At 37.8% G+C, this 27,918-nt stretch overlaps 1 protein-coding gene across 2 annotated transcripts; it reads right to left on the bottom strand.

Annotated features, from left to right (window-relative positions):
- Positions 1–366: 366 nt before the first annotated feature.
- Positions 367–27,549, bottom strand: LOC136263937 (ankyrin repeat domain-containing protein 7-like). Of its 2 annotated transcripts, none has more exons than XM_066058603.1 (4): positions 27,336–27,539; positions 23,271–23,381; positions 17,262–17,360; positions 367–600 (listed from the first exon to the last, which is right to left on the bottom strand). In XM_066058603.1, the coding sequence occupies exons 1-4, from the start codon at positions 27,378–27,380 to the stop codon at positions 514–516; spliced, it is 342 nt and encodes a 113-aa protein (XP_065914675.1). In that variant the 5' UTR covers positions 27,381–27,539; the 3' UTR covers positions 367–513. The 2 variants fall into 2 exon arrangements, with proteins under 2 accessions (XP_065914675.1, XP_065914676.1); XM_066058604.1 differs by lacking the exon at positions 367–600 and adding an exon at positions 623–770 and having other exon boundaries at positions 27,336–27,549.
- Positions 27,550–27,918: the final 369 nt, after the last annotated feature.

Below are 27,918 nucleotides of genomic sequence, written 5' to 3'. Positions count from 1 at the left end.
TACACAATCATGAAGGTATAAAGATTTATTATTGTGTTGTTACATAACAGTACAATGAGGTAACAGCTGGTACTAAACAATACAAAGGGTTTGCAGCCACTTTATATTTCACACTACATAAATTACTTGCTCATGTTTACTATTTGAAAATACACTCAAATGTTCAAAGTGACAAACATAACTTGACCAAACCATCACTTACAACTACAGTAATGCCCAAGCACAACGTTGCACTCGCAACTTTGTTCAAGATTTTAAAAATCGCTATTTAAGGGGCGTGGCAACTGTTTCGTTTGCGATTCTCGTGAATGAAACAGCTGCGACATTGTTTCGCAAGCAAAGATATACAGTCACAGATATACCATATCAATGTATCCCACACATATCTAAATTCCACATGAAAAGTTTACATTGCTATTTGACACATTAACTTGTTGTTTACAACATGTCACTACACATACAACACCTCTTGAAGTGTTACTATGAATGTACATTTCTTACATTGTCAGTGATCTAGATATTTGCACCTGCATTAATTAATGCACTTATTATATCATCATTCCCCTCATATTCGGCTAAACCAAGGGCACTCATATTATACTGTAACAACACACAAGTGATACAACACATCACCAAATGTATACCATAACTATGTACACAACATATACTGACTATACTAACATGTTTACACTAATAAACAATTAATGTATACACAATGTGGCTAAGTGTCCTTGTGTATCAGTGACCAATTGTCATCACCTCAATAAGTACTAGGAAAAATACATACAACACTTAGCTATGCACTAGAAATGTTTGAAGTAACAGACAAAACTTGGATTAAACCATTTTACACACTAATGCAATTCCTAACTATTTTCAATGTCTACAGTTAACCACCAAACACTCCAGTCAAATAACACTTAACTGGTTTAACTGGTTATGGTTCATCATGTAGGATTCACTATAGCCATAGGTCACTATAGTCTATGGTCTTCAATATGTTAATAGTAATGTATGTGCTTTACTACTATTATGATGGATAAATTGTAACTTCAAGTAAACCAGTTCACTTCTTGGTACACTAACTAATACACAACACCACACATCACAGTTGAAACTGGGTCAATTCTGCTAACCACTGACCCAGAGAACAATCTAGGTTAGATCCAATGTGACCTGACTAAATTAAAACAAGAGCCATTTATTGAGTGCTACATGTCTTGCATAATATCTGCCCCTGTTAGTGTAAAATAGATATCATACAGTACGGTAGTGCTGTATATTACGGATCATGCAGTTTTGTGCCTTGTTGCCAAAAAATATCACCCTAAAACCAGCCACAAATTTCCTCCATAACAGCTTGGCAGTATTGGTTAGGCATAGCCAAGCCCAAAAATGCCTTCAGAGCGACCCCAAACCATTCCAACAAGTTTCTACGGAATTTTAAAAACTTTCTATTTAACAAAAAAATATTCTGACTAACTAACTGATGCCTTCAGCCAAGCATAACTCAACAATGGGTAAGGCTATGGGCTTGATTTTTCACAGTTCGACATCGTTTCATCCCAAGATGAGCTTTTTCGCCAACCACGGTACGTACAATGCACGTATCATGGACTTACCTTTGTTCTCCTTTCTGTTGCAGTTCTTTTTGCTGACAAAGCAAGGTGTCGATTTGCGATAGTGTGATACAACTTCCCTCTGGTTGTGCCTTGGTTTACTCCTGCATTTTTCGTAGTGACTGGATTCATTGCAAAGAAGTTTCTTGTACTGTTCTTCATTTGTAATGCGGTGTAATGAGTACAAACGAAGCGTAATAGCCACCTCACTTTTAAGTGCATAATTGATTATTTAGGTGTGCGTTTAGATGCAAAACTATTTTATGGAATGTCTAGCACCATTCTTTCTTTTCATGTGGTATGGATTCAGTAGTCATAATTGTGCTATTAAAAAGTAAACAAACAAATAGAAGGAAAAATTAGGAATTTTAAGCTGGATTAGGGATCAAAGAACAAAAAAGCAGGGAAACAAGGGAACAGCTGAAAGTTGTGAAACAAGAGAAGGTTGCCTATACCTGCAGATATACTAGTGGACATGTAATCCCTAATTCAGTCATGGTTATAGACTGAAGAGTAGGGATTAGATGTCCACTAGTATATCTGCAGGTATAGGCAACCTCCCTTGTTTCACAACTTTCAGCTGTTCCCTTGTTTCCCTGCTTTTTTGTTCTTTGATCCCTAATCCAGCTTAAAATTCCTAATTTTTCCTTCTACTTGTTATATACGTACTATGCAGTATAATACAGTACAGTGGTATTTTATAGTAGGGATCATGGTGGTTAGGACTAGAGGTGTATCGATATACCGATACATATCGTATCGGTGGCTGATATAGAAATTTCTACTACATTGGTGGGAGCCGATATTGCTGCTAAAAACCGATACAATACACCAATATACAACTGAACTATCTTGACGACACTGTGTAATGATTAAGCCACATTGTAAACCCTAATATTTAGCTTAAAAGGGCGGGAAACAGTAGTTATTATCCTTGTCTAAAAGTAGTATGCTACACGAAGCCATCTAAGTACATGCATAATCACTGTTTTGTGCTTACCAATCCACCCATAGTGGTGAGCCTTGAGAAACAGCAATAAGATGAACCAAGAGCACAGCATAAAACAACCAGCCATCTCTACTAGCCATTAAAATGTGGATTAATCTTCGCAGGAGCATGTATTAAAATATTTGTGGGTGCCTTATAGTCTAAGTTGTCAATAGAGGCAACACCGCAATGGGTAACCAAGCATAGCCAATAATCTTAAGACTGTCTTCAGTAGTAAAAAAAGTTGAACATGGCATATGTGGTTCCTCAAATATAAATAGTTATACTTAGTTATATCGATATATCGGATCGGTATCGTATCGGTATCAAAATGATAAATCGGTATCGGATCAGTTTAGTTTTCTTATATCAGTACACCTCTAGTTAGGACATTTTCTTCCAACATTATCACCCAAAACCCCCCATTATTTTCCCTTCACACCAGCTGGCAGTGTTGTTTGTTGTGGTATGTGCTGGTTCTGCAGTAATGAATTATGTCACAGTGAACCATCAGTTATCTGAACCCCTTTGTTTTCAGGCAATCATAAAAGTGTTCAGATAACTGAAGGCATTTATATATCGTATAGCGCAATATTCTGATGGGGGGAAATTTTGACGGTTTTGATGGATACGGGGTAATCCGTCAAATTTTTATCTGTCAATTTTTAACCAGTAAGCAAATTTTATAACGATTATCATAGAATTTGGTAACAGGTGCGAGACTGAACAGGTGACAACAAGGGCGACAATGTCATTGTTAAAGTATTTTAGTCGGAAGAAGACTACCAGTGTTACTGTATTTTAGTCGGAAGAAGACTACCAGTGTTACTGTATTTTAGTCGGAAGAAGACTACCAGTGTTACTAAGGAGGTACTACTTGATCCATAGGTAGTCCTTCAAAAGAAGTTCCATCATCAACTATCGCAGCAGCCAATGAAATTGCGGTGACTGTATTGACAGTCAGTAAAAAGAAAGAATACATCAAGCTGACCAATGCCCAGAGATTACAAGTAGGGAAGAAGGCCAGTGAAATTGGGATAGCTGCCGCTATACGATTTTACAACAATCACATTTACCTCTAACGGAACTGAACGTTCGTAGGTTAAAGCATCGATACAATGATGAACTAAGGAAATACTGCTGTTATTAAGCTGTAAGGCAACATGGTAGCTCTATGTATGTACAGGGGGTGTATGCATATTGTGTGCTGTTAATTGCAGATAATCAACATCATTTTTTATCCGTTAGTTTGCATCTCTCGGATTAAATATTTTCTATGCAATACTGAAAAGTGGGTGTAAACAAAGCTGGCACACACAAAATTTGGGTTACTAGTTTAGCCAATAGGAACATTTAGTTTCCAAAATGTAAGTGGATTCTTCTCTTGTGGCAAACATGGTGACAGTAAATATTCTCTGACCATTGAACAGAAGTGAAGTCATTGGAAGCCATAATAATATTAGAAGATACTGTCTCATCTATCAAATTACTAAAAATGTAATTTTCTTGCTCTGACTCCTGATATCAAATGACATCACATATGATCAAAAGATATGGTTAATTTTATGCTACTATTTTGGTAAAAGTATTTGAAGTAATTGTAAGTATTTAAATAAATTACGAAAGTATTTAATGCTATAGACAATCACAAAGTTGCATGTTCAGCTTTCCTTGATCTTAGAAAAGCATTTGACTCACTTGATCATGTACTACTGTTGCAACGTTTAAATAGTATGGGGATCCATGGAACTGAAATAGCCTGGTTTACTGATTACTTGACCAACTGTTTGCAGAAAATAAAATCCAAGGGTTCTTTTTCATCATGGATTCCTGTTCGTGGAGGTGTACCATAGGGAAGTTCCTTAGGGCCACTTTTATTCCTAGTATATGTCAATGATATGCCCTCCCTGGTGCACCATGGCAACCTCTTACAGTTAGCTGATAACACAACTCTACTTTGTTCTGGGATACTTGTAAAGAAGTTGAGAAGAAGTTATCACACAACCTTGAGCTGATTTCTAAATAAATCTCTCAGAGTAGGATGCAGCGTAATGTTAACAAATCAAGTGTGATGTGGTTCTCTTCCAAGCACAACAAAAGAAAGTCACTCCTGTTAACGTTATGATTGATGACCAACCTAACACTATTTAGGAATAATTTTTGATTGTTGTCTTCAGTGGAGTGCTCAGGTGTCTGAAGTGTGTCGCAAGTGCTCTTACTATTTATATCTCATTGGATGCAGTCACAAACATCTACCTGTTTCCCTTCTTAAGTTGCTAATGGAGTCCCTCATTTCATCACACATCATGTATGCTCTACCAGTGTGGGGACCCCCTCTTCTCAATCACCAAGTTGGCTGCTTACAGCTTATACAGAATAGGGCAGTGAGGGTAGTCTTCTCCCTTAAAAAGTTTGATCATGTGTCTGTACCACATGAACAGCTAGGTTGGCCTAACATATCAGAAGAAATTGAGATCCGTAGCTTGGCAGCATTTCATCATCACTGCTTTAGTCGCCAGTGCCTGCAACTGCAACCTCCAATAACATTTGGTCGCTCTCACACCTATAACACTCGGTGTAAGGCCTATTTTGCTAACAGCACTTACCATCATCTGGCTAGAACACAGCAATCTTTTCGACATCGTACCACTTGTTGGTGGAATAAGCTACCATTTGAAGTGCCCCACAAGCATGGAGAATTTGTCACTTTAACAAAGACCCATCGTATGACTAATAATAGTTAATTTGTGTATTATTTAAATGTATAGCTTTGTATGTGTCATGTCTTGTATGTTTTTCAGTTTTGTACTTGTGTATTTGTATGTGTCTCAGTGTAGTAGGGATTAAATGACCATCAGTATAGCTGCAGGTATAGATGACCTTGCTTGTTTCATTGTTACTCAAATACAAACAATTTTTCCTTATACTTGTGTACAATATTTATGGTGTAAGGTAAGCAGGAATAACCAAACAATAACACAGGTAAGTAGTTAGTATATTAATGAATTCACATGTGATCCAGACCCAGATATTCTATAAATCAAACACACCTTAAGTAGCTAAAGTCTTTGAGCAGGCTGTAGGACCAGGTGTCCTACAGACCTTCAGCACTTGTGCTGTAAAGCATTAATAAATAAATTAGTGTCCATTTGATTCAACTTGGGGTACTTAGAGATAATGAGTTACTCTCTAGAATTCCTATGGATATAATTACATGAAAAGAACAAGGAGAAAACATCCTGACCGCCTGGTAGACTCCTGTAAGCGTTTGAGGCTGCCTAGGTCCAGTCACGGATTTTTTTTTACTCCTTTCTCCAACTTTTCAAACACACCTTAAGTAGCTAAAGCCTTTGAGCAGGCTGTAGGACCAGGTGTCCTACAGACCTTCAGCACTTGTGCTGTAAAGCATTAATAAATAAAAAATAAATAAAAATCAGATGAGACCTCATTGACCAAGACAAAATGTAAGCCGGCCAGTTTCAACCCTGTTATACAGTATTGTACTGCATAGTAGGGACCACAAAGGTTTGGGAGTGGCGCATGAAAAAACATCACACAAAAACTATCCTCACTTTTACCTGACAATGACAAGGCAGTATTGGTTAAACCCAAACAAGCCTTCAGGTTGACCTGAAACGTTTTCAACAAGTTGCTATGATTAAAAAGTATTAAAACGGAATTTTCTACTGACTGAGTAACTGATTGACTAATGTCTTCGGACAAGTGCAACTTGATAAATGCTAAGGCTACGATATTAATTTTTTCACTGTTCGATGTTGTTTCAATACATAAGTTACAGTAGTGTGGTTGGCCGATGAATATGGACACACAATCACAAAACATGTCACAACTCTTCTATTTGGGCTGAACATGAGTAATAATATAGGCAGTGTGATACATCACAATGAAGATGATAGCAATAGCAGTGCATTATTATTATTATATAGTATCATGATAGATTCACATTGAAAACATAATTTATCAGCCTTTTAAACCTATAGATCTTTATCAGTAATGTAATGCTTGTGCTTTTTGTTCACACTATTCAGTGTGAACAAAAAAGCACTGGTTGGAATGGATGTACCTAAAACGCGGAACGGACTGGAAAACAGACTCGAAAATAGACTGGGAAAAACTTACCCCAAACATCTATTTATCACAATTACTCACTCCAGAACAACATCGGATATTGCAGTGACAGTAAATAAACCTCTGAACATTGTCTTGAAGCTTACTTAAGCCAATATTAAGCACAGAGCTTAAAACTGCACTTGAACTTCATTATTTTGTGCTACATTAAAATGCATTCTTTGTGGTGTAATGCTGTAAACAAGCCAAGATACAAGATTCAAGACTTGTTGAAGAGATGCTGTTACTGATAGATTTGTGTTCAGGTTAATTGCTGCAATTAGTTTTGCAGCTGCTTCTCAGTGTAACAGGTGATGGGCTGGGGGCTAGTGATGGACAGGCTTCTAAGTCACACTAGCATTTAACACTATAAAATTGTCACAGTGCTGTAAACATGGTTGTTCTGCCACAATATAGGGAAACTCTAATCACATATAACCAAGGTTTATGTCACAATATGAACATATAATAACTATCACGATATATAACTAACTGTAACATGTGCAAGACAAACATATAATGCATACTCTTCATTGTAAGTTTAAATTTAAGTCGGATGTATACCACAAGCAAAAGCTACTCTTGTTTATCAGGTTTTATATGCACTTTGCTACTGCTTTACAGTTAACAATAGCAGTGCACTAAGTTGAGACATGTGGCTGGCACTACATAGAAATCTTAAAACCTCTCAGTTTACTTTGGGGTTGGCTTGTTTGCCACACTACACCATCAACACATAACTTAATTAAATGCCAAATACCATATGTCTGGCCTCCCCCACATCATTATACTAAGTCATGCCACTATAACCACAATGCGCACAACCATTGATATGACTGATTGGCTATATCATATCAAATCACCACCTTGTTATATCGATACTATCGATGTATTGATATATCTTGGCAACACTAAAACATGGTTGAACTATAATTAACATAGTGTGAATTTATCATTGCAGTCAGCCTTGCCTACAACGTGGCGTGCAGGGGTGTAGGGCACAGGCCTGAGTAATCACTGCTGGTGCCCAGGCTGCGAGCATAGTAAACTGCGGCACCCACCCTGGTGCACCCTACTGAAACAAGCTAAAATACATACTTGCTGGTTTTTTTTGCATATCTGTGACACTTTTGAGCAGTTGCTATCATCAAAGATCGCCTATTCTGAAAATTCTTTTGTCAATTAAATAAAGTTCTATATAATGCAAAGTATTAAGTGATCACATTTTGAAATTTGAGCTGTCATGAATTGAGCACACACAATTTTGGTGAATTTTTAAAGTTCAAAACAGTACTGGATGTAATGGTAGACCGATGAAAATCATGGCTACTGTCGTCTTCCAGGTCATGGTGGGAAGAGCTACAATAATGGGGTACGGAAGAGTGCATTAATGGGGCTGGAACACCTATCAGGCATTAAGTAAGTTGCCTCTATAATATTCATGCAGTAATATTAATAGGTTAGCTGCATAAACAGCAGTGTGGTAGATAGCTAGGTACACATACGCACTTTTAAACAAATTTTCAAAATCAAATGTGTAATAAAGAGTCCATAGAGATGGGCTCACATTTTTACTAATTAGCTTGCATGGGGACTGTTGTAGCTACCTAGTGCCCAAGCAACCCCGAAGGCTAGCTATGCCCCTGGTGGTGTGACTTTGAAGCCTCCCGTCACCTGTTAAACTAAGAAGCAGCTGCAAAATTATTGTGAACACAAATCTATTAGTAAAAGTGTCTCTTCAACAAGTCTTTAATCTCGTATCTATTTATTTTTATCTACTTATTATTACTCAGCAGCCAGCACTGCTGATGTGCTCAGGAAAAAATCAAAATCATACATGAACATTACTACAATATTTAGAAACGTTAACTGAAAATGAGTCAAAGTCATTTAGATCAATTAGGAATTGTGACCCTGGGTCCCCACTTTAACTATTTTCCCTGGACCCCTTAATTTCTCTGGGTGGCCCAGGTCTTACCATTGCTAAATATGCTGCTGCTTTCATTTGCGTAGAACAATTGCTTAGGAGGCTCAATATGTTGTGAAATATGATGTGTTCCATTGTTTTTGAGCATATAGAAGTAAGATATATCGGTCTATAATTACTTGCTTCATCACGACTTCCTTTCTTAAAGACTCAACAAATATTTGCTTTTTCCAATCTGATGGTAATAAGCCTGTAGATAGTGATTTTTGTAAAAATGATTTGTAAGACAGGAGAAATTTTCTCAGCAAATCGTTTAAGGATGAATGATGGAATTTCATCTAGACAGCTGGCTTTGTTTGTATCAAGGTTAAATAATACTTGACGTATGCCTTCCACTGAAAATGTGATGTCGGATATATTTGGAAATAGGTCTTCAGAGCTTGGATCTGCCAGATTAGGTAAACTCTCTGTATCTTATTATTATTATTGATTGTTGTGCAGACCTCAAAAGAGTATGGTGCACAAAAAAGGGTACAATTGCTACTGTCAATTACAAAAGAAAAACAAACTTATATAATTATACAATATTTACTATACACAAGACCATATATACACATTGATAAATTATTAAACAGTTACTAGTCCAGCTAGGCTGCGCTTGAATTGGTCAATCTCTGTTAAATCAATCACGTGTTGGGGTAAGGAATTCCAAATATTGATTGCAGAGGGGAAAAAAGAAAATTTATAACAGTCAATTCTAGTCATTGGGGTTAAAAATCTCTTATCATGGCCTCTGGTGTGATGTAGGTTAGGATTAGGAAAAAGGAAATCATCAGCATTAATATCAATTTGGTGAGATATAATTTTAAATAACATTGTAGCCTTCTGTTCATTCCTGCATCTGGCTAAGGTGGGCCAATTAAGGTTAGATAACATTTCAGTGACGCTGGAATATCTAGAATAGTTGTTAAATGCAAACCGTGCTGCTCGTCTTTGGACATTTTCTATGGCATCAATGTCTCTTCGCGTGTGGGGTGACCAGACTGTGGCTGCATATTCTAAGATATGTTTAATCAGGGCTTTGTAGCAGTTACTTTTGACTTGGAGAGAACACTTGCTCAAGTTACGTTGCAAGAAGCATTTGGTGTTATTGGCCTTTTTAGTAATTTGTTTAATGTGCTCTGACCAGGATAAGTTTTGTCGATAGTTACACCTAGATACTTAGCATGTGTTACCTATTTTATAGTCTTACTTTGCAGTGTGTATTGAGCTAGTATTGGGTGCTTCTTGTTAGTGATTCTAAGAAATTCACATTTTTGTAAGTTGAATGACATTTTCCAGTCAGCTGCCCATTGTTCTAAAGTGTTAAGATCCTGTTGTAATCTGTGACAGTCATCTTGGGAATGAATCGTAGTATACAATAGCACGTCATCAGCATAAAGTTTTATCTTAGATGTAATTCGGTTAGGCAGGTCATTAATGAAACAAAGGAACAATAGGGGAGCGAGGACTGTCCCCTAAGGAACACCAGATGATACCCCAGTCAGGTCACTTTGTTGACCATCAACTACTACACATTGAGATCTGTTTACCATAAAGTTCTTTATCCAATCTAGTATGTCTCCTCGAATGCCATAATGATGGAGCTTGTGAAATAGATGGTAATGGGACACTTTGTCAAATGCTTTTGAAAAATCTAAAAATATTACATCAGACTGCTCTCCATTGTTCAAGGTTTCAGCAAAATCATTTACAGTTAATATCAGTTGGGACTCGCATGATCTTAAGCGACGAAAGCCATGTTGTTGGTCACATAAAATGTTATGGTGAGATAAATGAGCAAATACATGTGAATAAACTATGTGTTCTAGAGTTTTTGAACAAATGCAAGTCAAGGAAATGGGTCTGTAGTTATTAGGGATAGCACGGTTACCCTTCTTAAAAATGGGTACAATATATGCCCTTTTCCAATCAGACGGTAAAGAACACTGGTTTAACGATGCTTGGAAAACAACAGTAAGTGAGGGAGCAAGAAGTTCACTAAATTCCTTCAAAAATTGTGCTGGTATTTCGTCAGGTCCAGCAGCTTTGTGAGTCTCTAAAGAATTTAATAGTTCAACAATGCCATTAATGTCAACCTGAATAGGATCAATATCTGCTGTCGGTGGCTCATTCATCAGTGGGGGGTGTATCCGTTGTGATTGGTGTAAACACTGAGGTGAAATAATGATTAAGGATCTTAGCCTTATCTAGACTGTCATTGTAGACAACTCCATCCACTTTCAAAGGTGCTACACCACAATGATCCTTTCTTTGGTTCTTTATATAAGACCACAGTTTCTTTGTAACAGAACCTTTCTCATCAATTAACCCTCCAATGTAGTTGTTATATGCTTTGCGGCATTCTCCTTGAACTTTTCTTTTAAATTATAGTTAGACGTCAAGAACCAGGGTTCTACGGGATTTAGAAAACTCAAAGGCCCTGGGCTGTAGCGCCCGAGCGCAGCGAGGGCACTACTAAGGGCCTGAGGGTTTTCTAAATCCCGTAGAACCCAGTGGTTCTTGACGTCTAACTTATTTAGACTACAACTCGTTATTGTACCTTGAGTTGACAGCTGCTTGTAAATGGGAAATGTATGGCTAATTACTAGAAACAAGCCCTCTACACCTCCCTACATGGCGGGACCTCAGCGTGGCTGTTGCTACCCGTTTAAACGCCCATGCGTTGCCAATGTTACAGGCGCGTGCTATGTATCGAAGTACTGGACTCAGTGACTGGACTACAACTCATTGTTGCTGTTGTTGTGCCCCGACAGCTGCTTGTAAGCAAGTAATGTAGTGTTGATTAGTACAAACAAGCCCATTACACCTCCCTCTAATTTAGTACGGCTGTTACTAGCCATTTAAACGCCCATGCGTTGCCAAAGTTACAGGCGCGTAATTATCGTGTTTCGTATCGCCTCAGAGCGTGGTCTCTATTGGACATGACCGTGGCTCTACGAGATTTAGAGACCACGTTTTCAGCCAATCAAATTTCAGTATCAAACTTGTTGTAGTCTAAAGGTTCGATAGACTTCCCAGTTTTGCCTAGGGTCCAGATAAAATGGCACTAAATGCACTTTTGTTCCTATATATATGGGCAAGATTTAGTGCCACTAAGCACTAAATCTCCCCTATAATACATGTGGGATGAAGCACTATACTCAAGTATTATTTCTTGCCCTTATATGTAGGAAAGATTTAGTGCTAAGGTGCACTAAATGTTCCCTACAATGTAGTAGGCAAAATATTGTTCAAAGAAGCACTAATTATTCCCTACATTGTTGTAGGCATAAAATAATACTTCATAAAATAATACTTCATTATTAACACTCCACCTTGTTTAGAGCTAAAAATATTTCTCTGTGTCCTGTTTACTCCTTGAATGCTAGTTGACATGTCTGGCAGAGAAAGGTGTTGGTATTAGCTAAAAATATTTCTCTGAGTCCTGTTTACTCCTTGAAAGGTGTATACAATTGGTAATACCAATCCACTTAGATCTGGTTGAAATTGATGACTCTCCACCAAGTCCAGTGTCATATTGGGTGCCCGAGTTGAAGTTGAAAGACAATGAGAAGAAGTTACTGGTAGAAGAATCTCCACTCACTGACAGGCACATGAATGGAACATGTAACTTGATACGTGAGCAGTTTCCTGATATACCTGTCCCACAAACCACACTTCGTGTGGCACGACCAGAATTGATAAAAGAAGCAGAAGTCTTCCTCTTTTCACCACTTTTGTGAGCATTGGGCATTATCGCACATCAAAGATAACGTAGTTTATTTGTACGATTCTTCAACCTAAAAGCATCAACTCAACTCTTGCCGAACAACTGCATTCATTATATGGGAACCGGATTGTGAAAATTCCGCAAGTTCAACTTCAAAAGGGAAACTAAGACTGTGGCTGCTTTGCAATTGCATTTTGCGTATCACTAATGTTTGGAGACGACCCCGCCACTCTTTGTTATGATAAAAAAGAAATGCGAAAACACCTGATGCAATGTTTTGAGACTAAATGTTTTTCCCCGTTTCCATCACAAAGCAAGAAGTCTCGAATACCATCACCATTGGAAATTAAAATCTCTCTTTCCTAACTGGCGCATCTAGACTAAATCAAAAATATTGATTATATTGATTATTTTGCCTAAAGGTTTTAATGCAATAACTCAATTGAATTTATTTGAGGGTATTATCATAGGTTATCACCCATAGTCTCAGACTTGGGTGGTAATTAAAATATGTTACTGGGATACAACCGCTTTATACTCATAACTTGCTTGATTTTTTTTTGCTAAAGTCTATAACTTTATGCATGCATGTATGGAAGAAATTATTTAAACAATTATAGCTACAGCCTATACCAGCAGATACATATTGCAATAAAAATGTCTAGGTGCCTTTCGACTGATTATGATTTTTGTTATAATTACCATATCTGTTGGTTAGAGCTTGCCATCTTGGCCCAAGGTGTGATTGTTCTTCCCTACTGTTCCCCGTGCAATTTGCAGGCGTGCACCTGGCACTGCAGGCTGTCAAGGGCGCACGCCTGGTTTACTATAATTGTTTCCAGAAAGAAACGTACATGCGTGTACATGTGTGTGACTCTGCACCCATGTGAGCTAATGGTTTTGTGTCAAAAGCAGTCTATGTGTTAGAAATGGAGGCAACATAAGAACTATACTGTACACCGGCAAACTTTGACGAGGGTAAACTTTGATGAATCTGCTCTTAGGAAAAGTTGACGAAATAAACTTTGACGAATTGTTTGAAATCACCAATAAGAACCTGGGCACTTATTTTCGCCTATATAGTCAGGTAAGTTTTGCTCTTGCTCTAAGGCAGTTTAGGAATGGCAGCTTTCTAAAACTTTGTGAATGTTTTGTTGTGGGTTCTGGGTGTTTAAAAATGACAAAACTACACTACCAGCTTCCTGAGTTACTAGGAATAGCGTAGCACTTTGAGTTGGAATTGAGGGCGTGTCCAGCTAGTTTGTGTATGAAAACTTGGGCTGAATAGTTTTCTTCGAAAACACGTTAACCAAGCTATACTTCTCTTCATGCATTTGTGGGTTTAACTATATTGCAAGTTGAGCGTTCCTTAGTAACCATTTCATATTTTGCAGTAATTACAATTATTATGTAATTAGTATTTCATGAAATGCTAATTTGTATTAGTTAATTTAAATGGTTTCTATGTAACTGTAATCCTGCTGTCCCAACTATGTTGGCCTTTATGTGTCTTGTGACATCATGGATAAGGTCCATAAGTGCAACTCCATTTACATTTGTATGTATATACGCATAGCAAGAATCAACCATGGGATTCCATGCAACATTAAATTATGTATCCAAGAAAGAAGCAGACCTATATGCAAAGAAGTTGCTATAGTGATAAATATGCATACTTACAAGAAGTACTAAACTCTCATTTTTAAAACTAAGTAAACTACTATAACCCATAGTCACATGTTTACAATATGTTATACCAGGAATCAAAGGGTACTACTGCCTTAGCATCAAAGGTAGAAGGCTGTTATGAGGTTGTATGGAAAATAAAGTAAAAGCAGTTGAAGTATTGCAACTAAAACAGCAACAATTTACTATGATCACTTCAATAGAATTTAGTGCCTGAGCACAATATAGTTCCTACACTAATGTAGGGAAGATTTAGTGCCTGGAGCACAATATAGCTCCTACACTAATGTAGGGAAGATTTAGTGCCTGGAGCACAATATAGTTCCTACACTAATGTAGGGAAGATTTGGTGTTGAGCACAATTCATCTCCTACACTAATGTAGGGAAGATTTAGTGCCTGGAGCACAATATAGCTCCTACACTAATGTAGGGAAGATTTAGTGCCTGGAGCACAATATAGTTCCTACACTAATGTAGGGAAGATTTAGTGTTGAGCACAATTCATCTCCTACATTACTGTAGGGAAGATTTAGTGCCTGGAGCACAATATAGCTCCTACACTAATGTAGGGAAGATTTAGTGCCTGGAGCACAGTATAGTTCCTACACTAATGTAGGGAAGATTTAGTGTTGAGCATAATTCATCTCCTACATTACTGTAGGGAAGATTTAGTGCTTGTGGCACTAAATCTCCCCTATAGTAGTGTAGGAAATGAACCCCTTTTAGTGCCATTTTGTACGGAACCCTTCGTGGTCACTGATACCTGCTATGGAACTACATGAATGGAGGAGCGATGGTCTATTAGTGATAAATACATCCAAGGTATTGTTTGCTCTGGTAGGAAAGTTCACTACTTGAGTGAAACCATATTCTTGTAAAAAATCAAAAACTGTATCACATAGAGCAAGGGGATATGCAGAGCCTTGTGTACAACTATTCTCCCAGTCAATATTGGACAAATTTAGGTCACCAGCCAGCCAGATGGGTATGTTAGGGTAAGTTGTTGTAATACTGGTAAATAGATCACACAGGTCTTTTACATTTTGAACCTCTTTGTTTGGGGGTCTGTAGAAGGAACATATTATTACGGATTGGTGACAGTTTAGAGTGACCCGACAGACTACACTTTCAGAGTTAGTGTCAAATGTTAATTCCTGACAGTTGATTGAGTTCCGGCATGCTAAAAGCACCCCACCATAGCCATCAGCTCTATCTCTTCTGAAAACATGATACCCATCAGGGAAGAATTCGCTATCTTGTTTCATAAACACTGATTTAAAATAATCGTTCAAGGCTTCAGCATTACTTTTAGCATCAGTACATGGCTTTCCATCAACAACTATAGTAGAGATTCCAACATCATCTTTACGCTTAGCCTTAATATATCTCCAAAACTGTCTCATGCTACCACCAAACGAGTCATCAAATAATCTGCTACAATAGCTGTTATGAGCTTCTTTCTTGTTTATAGCATAATACAGTCACGTGCCACGAAGAATGCGTTTTTAATTTAGCACAAAAAGAATGAATTTCAAACGTAGTTTTAAGTGTAGTGCTTAATTTAAACAAGCTTTGAGACAATGTTTAGAGGTTTATTTACTTTCACTGCAGCATCTGATATTGTTTTAGAGTGAGTAACTGTGATAAATAGACGTTTGGGGTAAGTTTTTCCCAGTACGTTTGGGAGTCCATTTTCCAATCTATTCCATGTTTTAGTCACATCTGGCTGCAATGGCAAAGTGCGGACTACTATTGTATCGGTTGAAGTAAAAAACCTGCTGCAATTGTCATCTTTATAAGTATTGAAAAGTGCAGTAATCTGGATCAGTCTTGGTGGGAGCATGGATTAAAAATTTTGTAAGCCTCTTATTGTCTGAGTTGTACAATAGAGGCCACATCACCAAGGCAAACAGGCATAGAAGTGCTTGTATAGAACAAATCGCAACTACACAAACAAACAATCTAAAGCAGTTCACAAACTATCGAAATAATACTCACTATTGTGATATTGCTGAGCATCTATCATATATAGTAAATATTTCCCTTATCACTCAGCACTACCTTCTATTCATTACATTATATCAATGAACAACACACACACTGGTATATGCGCCACATGTTGTCAGGCATATACGTGTATACATGTAACATAATGTATGGCAGTATTTCCCAAACATCCAATATTTATACAGTTAATTGCAACGGTAGAAGAATAATATTAAGGTGAGCGGAAAATAATATGAGTAAGTGTTCCTAATCTGATTACATAAGATGATGATTTACACTCAACATCACCATTATCAGGATAGTAGTGACCAACCAACATCATCATCACTACATGTACCATGAACGAAGCCATCTACTGTAAACTTTAAATTTTAAACATGGTACATTATACATGTACCCTAGCCTATAGCCTTGATGTGGTAGCGACACTGGTTTCTTTTTATAAAAGTCTAAAATCAATTATGAAAATTTATTAATGATCACATGGTATTGATTTTGTCATGAAAAACACTCAAAAGGAAGTGTTGTGTTATCCTTGCTACTCTATTGGCTGGAAAACATCCACTTAAGGGGAGTGCTATAATTCAGGGGGTAGGACCAGACCAATGTTGTGCAAGTACTGAAAGTATTTCACGTGAACTGAATAGACCTGTACAAAAAGTAGAGGAAGGAGCTCGATGGGGTCTTGATATATTATTTTAGTTCTATTTAGTTCGTTGTAAGACACTTTTGGGTTGGATTATACTTAACTAATGCTGAAAAGGCGTAGTGAAGATATTGTGAAGCTGGTTTCTGGTCAATATTTTTGTGAGAACACACAAACATTCATTACCCTAATACACAGTTAAAGTCACAAATTTCCCTCGTAATTGTAAAAGTTAAAATTCAAACAGAGCACTGACCATCATTGTAATAGCTCTACATAGTTCATACACACTTCACTGAACTGTAGTGTATAAGGGGCAGAAAGTTACAAAACAGTTGCCAAACTGTGGAGTTTATAATTAAAGTTAGTATAGTACAGTAACCTGGTCTAATGTGTACTGTGTTCTATGGAAACATCATAAAATATTCTCCCATGCAAACTACTAATACATAAACAAATGTGTATATACTGTGTGGTTATAACCCACCTGATCTCTAGCTTTGAGGTCCGCTCCTTTATTAAGTAACATCTTCACCATATCTTGGCGCTTATTATAAACAGCTACCAACAGTGGTGTCCTCTCAAACTACACATACACAAGACAGTGATACACATCATGTAGTGTTATAAGTACACAAAATATTAGGAATTTTCAACTAGAGTAGGGATCATAGCACATTAATAAAATGTACCGAAACAAGCAATATTAAATCACATGCAGTAATGAAAAAGAAGTGTTATATCCCTACTGTGCTCAAGATACCATAATGGAAATGCACAGTAGGGAAATAACATTTCTCATTGTTTACTATTTGCACTACTCCAGCTTGTTTAAGTATTTGCTATGGTCCCTACTCTTGTCAAGTCAGCTTGTTCAACCCATTACAAGCATTGTGAATCAAGAACTGTTTGAAAAGCACCTCTGCAATCAAAGTAGCCACTACGAACAATATCCATTACATCATGTGCTACTGCCAAATTGACACCTTTTGCTGTCAGCAAAGATGAATGGAGGACACTGGTAAGTCCATGAAGAATGCATTGTACGTACTGTGGTATGTACTGCGATATGCCAAAAACCAAGTGTCTGGCTGAAGCGATGTTGAACAGGTGAAAAATCGAACCCACAACATCAGCCATTATCGAGTTACACTTGTCTGAAGGCATCAGTCAGTTACTCAATCAGTAGAAAATTCTGTTTAATAAATTTCGGAACTTTCATAGACTTTGCTGTATCATAGTTGTAATACCCACTAGTCAGTAATACTCTCTACTACATCAAGACTCATGGTAGTGAGTTGTGCGACCAAGAAACAACGAAGTGCACGACCAATTGAAAGACACGCTGCTACTACCATGAGTTTTTTACATGTAGGGACAATTTTGCATTATTAGCCCTGGATTACACAACTTTTTTTTTTTTCATTTAAATTATTCAAACACACACACACAAAAAAAATTGCATATAGTTCATCAGTCAGAAAGAGGGAACTTTCCCTCAATCACAGCAAGAGAAAAGTCAGTGAGATCTTTATGAGGCCGACCAGCAGCAGAACGACTTCCACAAAGACAAATAATAGCTGAACGTAGTAAGGAAAAAGATAATCTGCAGCGAATAAAGGTGATCATAACATTATATTGTTGATTCTTCTTTGTAGCAAGGAGTGAGGCTAATCTTTTGTAGGTGGTTTCTGTAGGCTTGCTCATTCCTCCCAAAGCTGAGAACACAAGAGGTGTGAATGATGCCCTTTCAATTTCACGCACACGTTGTTCGTAAGTCCTACGTTTTTCTCGATCATGAGACCGAAAACAACTGGCAAGAGAATTGAAGCGATTTGTGCTGGCCAATGGATTAAAAACACAAACATCAAAATAAGCTTGCTGATGACGAACACCCCAGAATCCCTGAGCTCTCACATCCAAACGAGCACCACATTCAGTATTTGCAGAGCGATGAAAAAATCGTTCACTAGAGACAGGCTGCAAAGTAGGCTCAGTGGCTACATTCGTTGCCTTTGCAGTAGAATTCGTCCTGCTTACTATTGAATTGCAATTGATCTCATTGTTTTTGTATTAGAATTCATCATGTTTGTACAAAAATTCATCTGTAACAAGATTGGCAGCTGTAGTAAACACGAAAACAAGTTGTAGCAGCTGCTTCATGATCTTGTTGAAGTACAACTGTTGTAAACAACTCTTTATAAGGAGATAATTCTTCTGCTATGGATTCTTCAGCAACATTCACAATTGTACTTCACTATTGGTGATGGGTGTGATCACTCGCGCGAACAAGCTAATTAGCTTGACAGAGAGTTAATGGCTCTGTATTTAACTAGCGTCAATTACTCTCTAGTGTATCAAGTGGTATTCTCCATGGCAAAAATGATTCACCTTGTGATGAGAAGCTGGTTTCTTGCAGTCAATGTTGTTATGACAAATTCTTGTGCAAACACAACAAATTCTAATACAAAGGGACAAAATCAATTGCAAACAGGACTAATTCTACTACAAAGGTGATGAACTCTACTGTAAATGGGACAAAGTCAATTGCAAAGGTGACAAATTCAAATGCAAAACCTATAATGTATATGATGAGTATTCATTTAACTGATTTTGGTGCACTGAATTACGAAAAAAAAATGGTAGCAGCTCATCAAGCAATATTAAGGCTCTCCCAAATATGGGGGTTCCATGGGAACCCTTTGAACCCCCATGGATCTGCCACCCATGTAATCTGATACTTACATGTAGTAGTTAACTAAGTGAGATCACTGATGGTTAGCACTGTAACCAGAGTTTGGGTCGCTACTCTATAATGTAACTCACTACACATTACTAGTTACGGTACTGCCCAAGCTCAATGTCACACTCGCTCGCACAAGCAACTTTGCTGGAGGTCTCAAAAATTACTAATTAAGGGGCGTGGCAACTGTTTCACTCACGATTCTTGTTAATGAAACAGTTGCCACACCCCTTACTAAATGATTTTTAAAATCTCGAGCAAAGTTGTGTCTGCGAGCAAGTGCAACATTGCACCTGCATGGGCAGTGCTGTATTTCTATACAATGTAACTATTACAGTCACATATTACTCCCAGAAAAATAGTAACTAGTTACATGTTACAGGATACTTTGAGGGCTGTAACTAGTAATATTATTACATATTACATTTGTTTGTTACAAGCTATAAATTAAGCCCAACCTCTAAATACATGTTCCCAGCTAGTCTGGCAGCGCCCGCCCCTTCGCATATAGAGGAAGGGTCTGGTCACTCTAGCATTCAAAATTTGTAGCGTGTTACCGAAAACAGGTAACACTAATCAGATTGCGTTGTTGGTAATTACTAAATATTTCTGACGTTTGTTTTGGAGTTACCATAGATACCATAATGCGTGAAAGAGTTTTCGTGAAGATGCGATATGATTGAGGCTGCTTGTAGTCACCAATAGGATGTTCTTTAAAAGAACAAAAGATGGAGGTAGTGAAAGAGCCTTGTAGTTAGAATTGATGTACTCGTAAAGCTGCCTAATCAATATGGAAAGAATCTCGGTTACGTTAGCAGCCTTTCATTAATCTATCTCGCGAACTGCTTACTTTGTGTGGCTGTTAGATGTGCCATTCTTGTGACATCATTGTTTAATTGCATTCCATTGTTACAACTCCGTAATGCTAGAGTGACCAGACCCTTCCTCTTTATGCGAAGGGGCGGGCGCTGCCAGACTAGTTCCCAGCTTACAACTACAAGTGACATTCTTCTCTGGTGTAGTTCAGCTTCAAAAACATACTTTGTTGTAGTATCTTGGTCTCAAAGGGCACTCCCCATACACTTTCACTCTTTGTTCTTGCCTGTAAAGCCGCATTCAGTGCGGTCAGGACCCAAAATGCAGCCAACCATGTGCTGGATACAACGCACATTAAAAAGAAATAACCCCAGATGTTTACTCATTACTTTGTCATGTATTACTTAGTTACAACATAAGTAATATTATTACATAAGGAGTTACAAATGTAACTCGTTACCCCCAACTCTAACTGTAACATATCACCATCCATCAGTGCTTGTAAAGTACATCTAAACAATTGTCTAAAATACAAGTACATTGTTTTCAATAGTCTGTATTGTGAATTCAGCTATATCTGAAAATTAAAACAAAGTAATATGAATAGCTGGCAGTGTAGTAACTGTGAACTGATTAGGTACTTGCCAATTATAATTTTGAGCATAAGGTGCCTGAAGCATTTACAACAGATGTGAGATATTTTAAAATTTTGTAAATGTGACCAGGCTTGTGAAAACAGGGCATGTGGGCACAAACTAAACCACGTCACTTTACAGATACTGGAACAGAATATTTGCATTCGTAATTTGCAACATAAAGCCAATTAAATGTTTACTAAGAATTTAAAATTGCATTGCCATAGCATAATGGTACAAAAAATTATGAGTGATAAAACTTTGAAAAAGTAGGCAAAAATCATGTGCCCACATGCCCTATATTTGCAGCCCAGTCACAAATAGTCAATGAAGGACACAGAAAAAGTAGATCTACTCTAATAGAACAGTCGGCCTACTATACACTATAATTCATGCTTCAAAATTTACAGTGCAATAAAACAGTCCATAGTATGCCTTTTTGTGTCAAAAAAGATGACAGTAATCAATAGGTGTATGTTGGACTCTCTAAGATAATAATATGTACTTTAATTCTTATTTCCAAGGATATTCTTTTTTAACAGCCGGCGTTGTGGGCATGCGCCTAGTTTACTGAAAAACATAGTTTTCATTAAAAAAATGTGTGTGTATGTGTGTGTGTATCTACAGGTATGGTGACTCTTTATACTTCTTGAACGATCTTCCATGTCAGTTTTATAGACAGTTAACAATTTCAAAACAACGTTGAATGCCTCTTAGGCCACCAGAGATACACCCTTTTCATATGGTCACTTTAAACCAGCCAGGTTAATGCATTCATATTAGTTTCTTTATCCAGGTTGAACCTCAAAGCCATAAAATATCATAAGCCAGTTCAACCCTACAAAGCAGTAGGGTTCAACTCAGTTGAACTCTGGTAAAACGAGTTACAAGTTAGGGTTTTGGTGAATACATATAGCGCTTAGAAGACAATTATCACTCAATGAATATGTACCATCATCTGATGATTGACTGTGACAGAAACAGGGTTGAACCTGGGTTGAAAGTGGTTTACTCAACCCTCACTTTTGAGTGTCCATGTGAAAATAGTGATAGTGTATCCTTCGAGTTGAAAGGGAGTATTACCCATACTTACGCAAACAAAAATGAAGAGCAGCCCTGAGGTTCTCTCTATACAATTGGCATGAGAAAAGAAGATAGACACTCTATGAAACAGTTGAGAAGATACTGCTGTGCATAATTTGTGACTTAAAGTGGTTTTTGTAGTTACGCTCCCTTAGCAGTGCATAGCAACGTAATTACCGAATTAAAAATAATTAATGAATTACAAAATATGCTAAACTACAGTATCTACAATTCTAATTATCTAGCTAAACTGACAATAACAATACGAGTCCAAAAAACTACAAGTACCTGTAACCTAATTTAAATACAGCTCAGTTGTGAAGAACCTCATGAAAGTAAAAATAACTGGTAATGTAAAGAGCTGATAACTGGATTGGACAAGAACCAATTTTACTATCATTACCAAAGTTTTATTCCACACAAGAACACCTTGGCTGTAAACCAGGTGTACCCATGAAAGTAGAAGTAACTGACAACTGAAACAGTTGATATCTGAAGTGGCCAAGAATGAATGTTGATATATAACTAACAAAAAATTAACCTCGAGCCTTTATCATTCAGATGTATTCTATATTCACTCTGGCTACATCCTAAACTAATTTCTTTTAACTCTAATTGGCTGGTAATTTGGCCGCCTTTTTCTTTTTAAAGAAAGTAATTTAAGATCCAGCCAGAGTGAATATAGAACACTGCTGAATGACAAAGGTTCAGTGTTAATTTTTGGTTAATTGCAATTAGTTAAATATCAACATTCATTTTTGGCCACTTCAGATACCAGCTGTTTCAGTTGTCAGTTACTTCTACTTACGTGGGTGCATTTTACAGCCAAGGTGTTCTTGTGTGAAATAACTTTAGTAAATATAGTATGATTAGTTCTTGGCCACTCCATGTAGATATCAGCTCTTTGAGTTACTTGTTATTTTTACTTTCTTGAGGTCTTTCTCTACAACTGAACTGTTTTAACATTGCGTTACAGGAACCTGTAGATTCTTGGACGCACCTTTTTTACAGCAAAGGTGTTTCGGGATGGATTATACATTACAGGTTTGTGTGTGGTATGATCGTCAAATGTGAAAACCTTAATTTTAAAGATATTTGAAAATTAAACCACCACAAAAATTTCACATGTCTAAAAAAGCACACTAAATTATCTATCTGGTCAACATTTAGGATAAAAGGAATTCTTCATAGTTTCCTTGTATTAACACACTCAGCTTACCCATGGGTAATCAGAAGGACCTTTTGTGTCGATGTCCAGGTTTGTTAAGAGGTACTGAACTTTGGAAACATCTCCGTCTTTAGTAGCTATCATTAACTGCAGCACCTCTTCCTGCAGCAACAGTCACCATAGTAACTAATATTTTATATTAGATCAGTTTTATACACTTCTCAATAGATAACTCTATGCGTGGTTACATGCTAAACAGGATTTTCATAATTACTATATATTGGCATGTTTCCATGCCAAAAACAGACTTTTCATAAGCGTGCATGCTGTAGTGTACAATACTTTTTGTACTGAAATGTGTATCTTATGGATTCAGTCACTCACTGCATGCATCAGGCTGGCTGGGTAGCTTTCATGATTGAAACCGAGTCAGGTCATCTAGCTGTAAAGAATATCTGGATCCTGCTGTAGCCCAGTTTCTTTCGTGGACCACGCCCACTTATCAGGATTATGTGTTTCTGTCTGTAGGCATAAGTATAGAATCTCACCCATTTATCAATGGCTGTGTACAAATTCATGTCTGTTGCTGTCTGCAAGCTTATGTATAGCCATGCCCACTAATTGAATACGAGTTCTAGTCTACTTACAGCAGGCAGCTTCTCATGCACCACACCCATATGCACACATGGAACCATGCTACTTTACCAGTAACGTGTGTTTAAGTAGTATCCACAAAGCCATACTTGGTTTGTCAACATCTACCTCAACAGTTGCTGCTACATATATGTAAAAAGCTTGGACATAAGGTATGAAAATGATATTGACAAATGACAAATTATAATTTGGCAGGTTGGCAATGAATCGCCAATTTGCTAATGAATTGCCAATTTGCCAATGAATCGCCAATTTGCCAAACTTAGTTTACCACCAATTTTTGTTTTTATATAGTAGCGGTATGCTATAACAAACTAAAAATAAATATGAAGTAGAAATCCAAGTGATAAAATGTAGTGAAACAGAGAGATGAATGATGGTACTGAAGTTACATTATAGCTCGGTGGGCACTTTGGCATTGAGGAAAACAATGTTATAACATGCCAATGTGGAGATATTCTCATCTCTTGTTTCACTACATTTTATTGCTTGGATCCAAACTTCAATTTTAAATTAGCAATTTATTACTGCACATCATCTGATCCAGGTAATCTATAATATATAAAGTTGAAAAGCCATCCATCCGTCTGTCTGTCCATCACGCCGCTTACTCGCGAATTCCCGTATGTATCGACATGTTTCATGCCCAAAACCAAGGTGTAGAGAAAAGGCCAAGGTGTACAGAAAACTTGAGCAAAATTCCTTTGAAAACCACAGCACATACTGTTCAAGTGTTAGAACACCTGACTAGCATGTAAGAGGTCATGGGTTTGAATCCATGTATTGGCAGATTTTTGTCTTTCTACTCAGTACCTTTTCGTGCACACCTTTTTAAAACACGACTTTTAGCTCATCGTATCTTGACATACAAAGCACGTATCGATGCAGGACTTTAGCAAACTTAAACAACCTTCATCTGGCAACTTGAGTGTTATTGCAGGAAATCAATACATGCTTTTGTTCGCTCTTTATAGGGCAATGAAGGAGCTGGTGTAGGGAAGGATCACTGAAAAGTTTAGCTACATTCCTGTCAAAACCACAGATAAGCAACTGTGGTGATTTGTGCACCTTCCTTAACCCCAAGTTATTATAGCTAACCTGGGTTCAATCCCCGCCTAGGTCGATCATAACTTTTTTTTTTCACTTTTGTGACCTTTTTGATGCAAGTACAAACTCTTATGCTCAGTTTTTCAGCACTGGCACTTAACTGCCTCAAATCATAGGGACTCTTATAGCACTTTTGGGATAGGGCAGGCCAATTGCCAACATATTTGTCCATCTTTGTGTTGGTCCAGTGTGTTGTATTAGAGCTTCTTTCACCAGTATCCAGAATATCTACATCTTTGTTTTAAGCACATAGGTATGCACTGACATGCAAAACTGTTTGTTCAGAATTACCTCATTACTGCTGTAGTAAATAGGCAGCTTGCATGATTGGACAGATACTACTGTGCATCTGAAAAATGATAATACTGGAACCATACAGATACCATAGTTTACACTGAGGAACTACATCTGACCTGACACAACTGTTTCACTATAATCCTGCTTACATGCTTTCACTCTAAAGGATCATACATTATCTTAATGGTCAATTACACTGCAGGTGTTTTAAAATTGGGTTTTTGTATGGCAAAAGGTATATGTGTCACTACAACATCAGAACTGGAAGTACATAGCATAGGACAAGTTCTGAACCTTTGTTTGTCATGCAGTAACTATAATTGCAAATTGTGTTGGCTATAAATTATGCCCAAGTTTATTTCTCTTTGTGACAGTCGGTAAGGTAAACTTCATGTAGAAACTGTACCATGTGTACACCACCTGTATGTAATGTAGGTATACTGTATATACAATTGCACTAGTTAGCCTTGCATGCTCATTATTCCACTATACTGCATTGGGATCATGTACTTTAAAGCACTATTGACATGCATGCTACACAGGAAATAAAGGACACTAATAGTTATGCTTGGTTCCCATTATATTAATTATTGTCACATTAGTTGTCCCACATGTAAAGCAGTGAAGGTTATGTTTGTTCTTTACAGCACGTTAAAGTCATTGGTAGGGAATTCGAAGACGCATTGAATAAATTCCTGTCAAAACCACAAACAATAAACTTTAGTGTTTTGCAGCATTAATTTTAGCAGGATGGCATAAGGAAACCTCACACTGTTTAAAAATGTGACAACACCATGTACTCTACATAGCTACATGAGCAGTGCTGGTATTTAATGCTTCAGTGATTTCTCTTCCTGGAATTAAAATATTTAATGTGGAGATGGTTCTGCATGTAGGGCAGGTACCAATGCTAGTATTCTATCATAGATAATATATACCTTACTATAAATCACCTGATAATAGGTCTTGATTGCTTGATAATTACACATATTTCAGTAAATTTTCGTTTTAGCTTAATCACAGTGGCAGATTTAGGGGGGTTTCAAGGTTTCCGCGGAAACCCGCTTTGAAAAATGATAGCATAACAATTAAATGATTTAATTAGTGCGGCGTGCGCCTCGATCGAGATACTCTAATAGATACTAAAGTAGTGTGTAGCAAGTTATTTACGATATTTTATGTACTGTCACTAGGTTGTGACCTTTTTTTTTTTTTTTTGGTCTCACCTTACCAAACCAGACAATATAGTGCAAACTTTTGCGTATCTCATGTCAGTGTATATCTCCACCTTCTAAACTGGAAACCCCCTTTACAAATTCCTAGATCCGCCACTGAATCACCACGTCTTGACCGTTTGATTCAGTCCAAATTTACCTCTTGATCACTTGATTTGATTTTCATCCTGGTCGCAGATGGTTCTACAGGACTATTGGTAGTGACTACCCCTTAGTAAATGATGCAAAGATCAGCAGATCACGCTTTACATCTCTGGCAACAGGACACAAACGACGCAACAGTTTAGTCTCATGTGGCCAGACCACTTCTTCTCAGCACGGCACTTATCAATTGCATTATAAGCGCCTGCTCGAAAAGGGTCTGGTGACAACCGAATTGACAACTTGTTCTTGTTACCTACATGTTTCTGTAGATAACGATTTGTGAACGGAAGCTGTATGGTGCGCCCGCTCCAAAAGTCGTAACTCCTGTGTGGCTGACAGGTGGCGTTGATGCCAATTTACATAAGTCCAGGTGGCGCTGACAAATTAGGCCAGAACGAGTTGTCAATTCGGTTGTCACCAGACCCTTTTTCGAACAGGCGCTTATAATGCAATCGATCAGCGCCGTGCCGAGAAAAAGTGATCTGGCCACGTGGGACTACGCAACAGTTAGCAAAACACGTCATTCGCAATCCAGAAGCCGCGCAGGAGAATTCCCACAGCCTCGGGATAGGCCAACGACGATGCTACTTCACTAGACCCTTTTCTTTCCCCGCCCCCACACAAAAGAAAGAAAAAACATGTGTACTATTAGAACAAAAGAATGATGAAGTTCACTCACTTTAGTTGGCGTTGGCGCCAAGGACGCTGGCGCCAAGGACGCCATGTAAGAGACGATGAACCGATAAGAAAATCGTTTACGGAACGTCTGGTGGATCCTCAAGGGAGTCCTCGCCTCGCCTTCAATACGATCACGCGTATTGCTTTATTTTGCACGTGACTATGTCTGATGTACTGTATCGCCCGGCGAGACTAGGTTTATCGATACGTGTTTTTTCAAGTTTCTTGCGAAAATCAAAGCATAAACGTGATCAAACACGTGATCTGTAATTCAAACATCTCGAACTTGCAAGGCATTTAAAGTGAATATTCGCACCTTTTGTAAGCCTTGCTGTAAGCCTTGCTGTAAGCCTTGCTGTACTGAAGCCTTGCTGTAAGCCTTGCTGTAAGCCTTGCTGTAAGCCTTGCTGTAAGCCTTGCTGTAAGCCTTGCTGTAAGCCTTGCTGTAAGCCTTGCTGTAAGCCTTGCTGTAAGCCTTGCTGTAAGCCTTGCTGTACTGAAGCCTTGCTGTAAGCCTTGCTGTAAGCCTTGCTGTAAGCCTTGCTGTAAGCCTTGCTGTAAGCCTTGCTGTAAGCCTTGCTGTA

The sequence above is a fragment of the Dysidea avara genome, chromosome 8 (genome assembly GCF_963678975.1).
Source record: "Dysidea avara chromosome 8, odDysAvar1.4, whole genome shotgun sequence".
Lineage (NCBI taxonomy): Eukaryota > Metazoa > Porifera > Demospongiae > Dictyoceratida > Dysideidae > Dysidea > Dysidea avara.
Note: the sequence above shows the minus strand (reverse complement) of the source record. Positions and strands in the feature narration are given on the sequence as shown.

Coding starts and splice junctions, on each gene's coding strand:
- LOC136263937 (XM_066058603.1), bottom strand. CDS start 27,380: ATGGCGTCCTTGGCGCCAGCGTCCTTGGCGCCAACGCCAACTAAA. Junction 17,361..23,270: donor GTCCTTCTGATTACCCATGG/GTAAGCTGAGTG, acceptor GTGTATGTGTAG/TTTGAGAGGACACCACTGTT. Junction 601..17,261: donor ACCTCAAAGCTAGAGATCAG/GTGGGTTATAAC, acceptor GTGTTGTTACAG/TATAATATGAGTGCCCTTGG.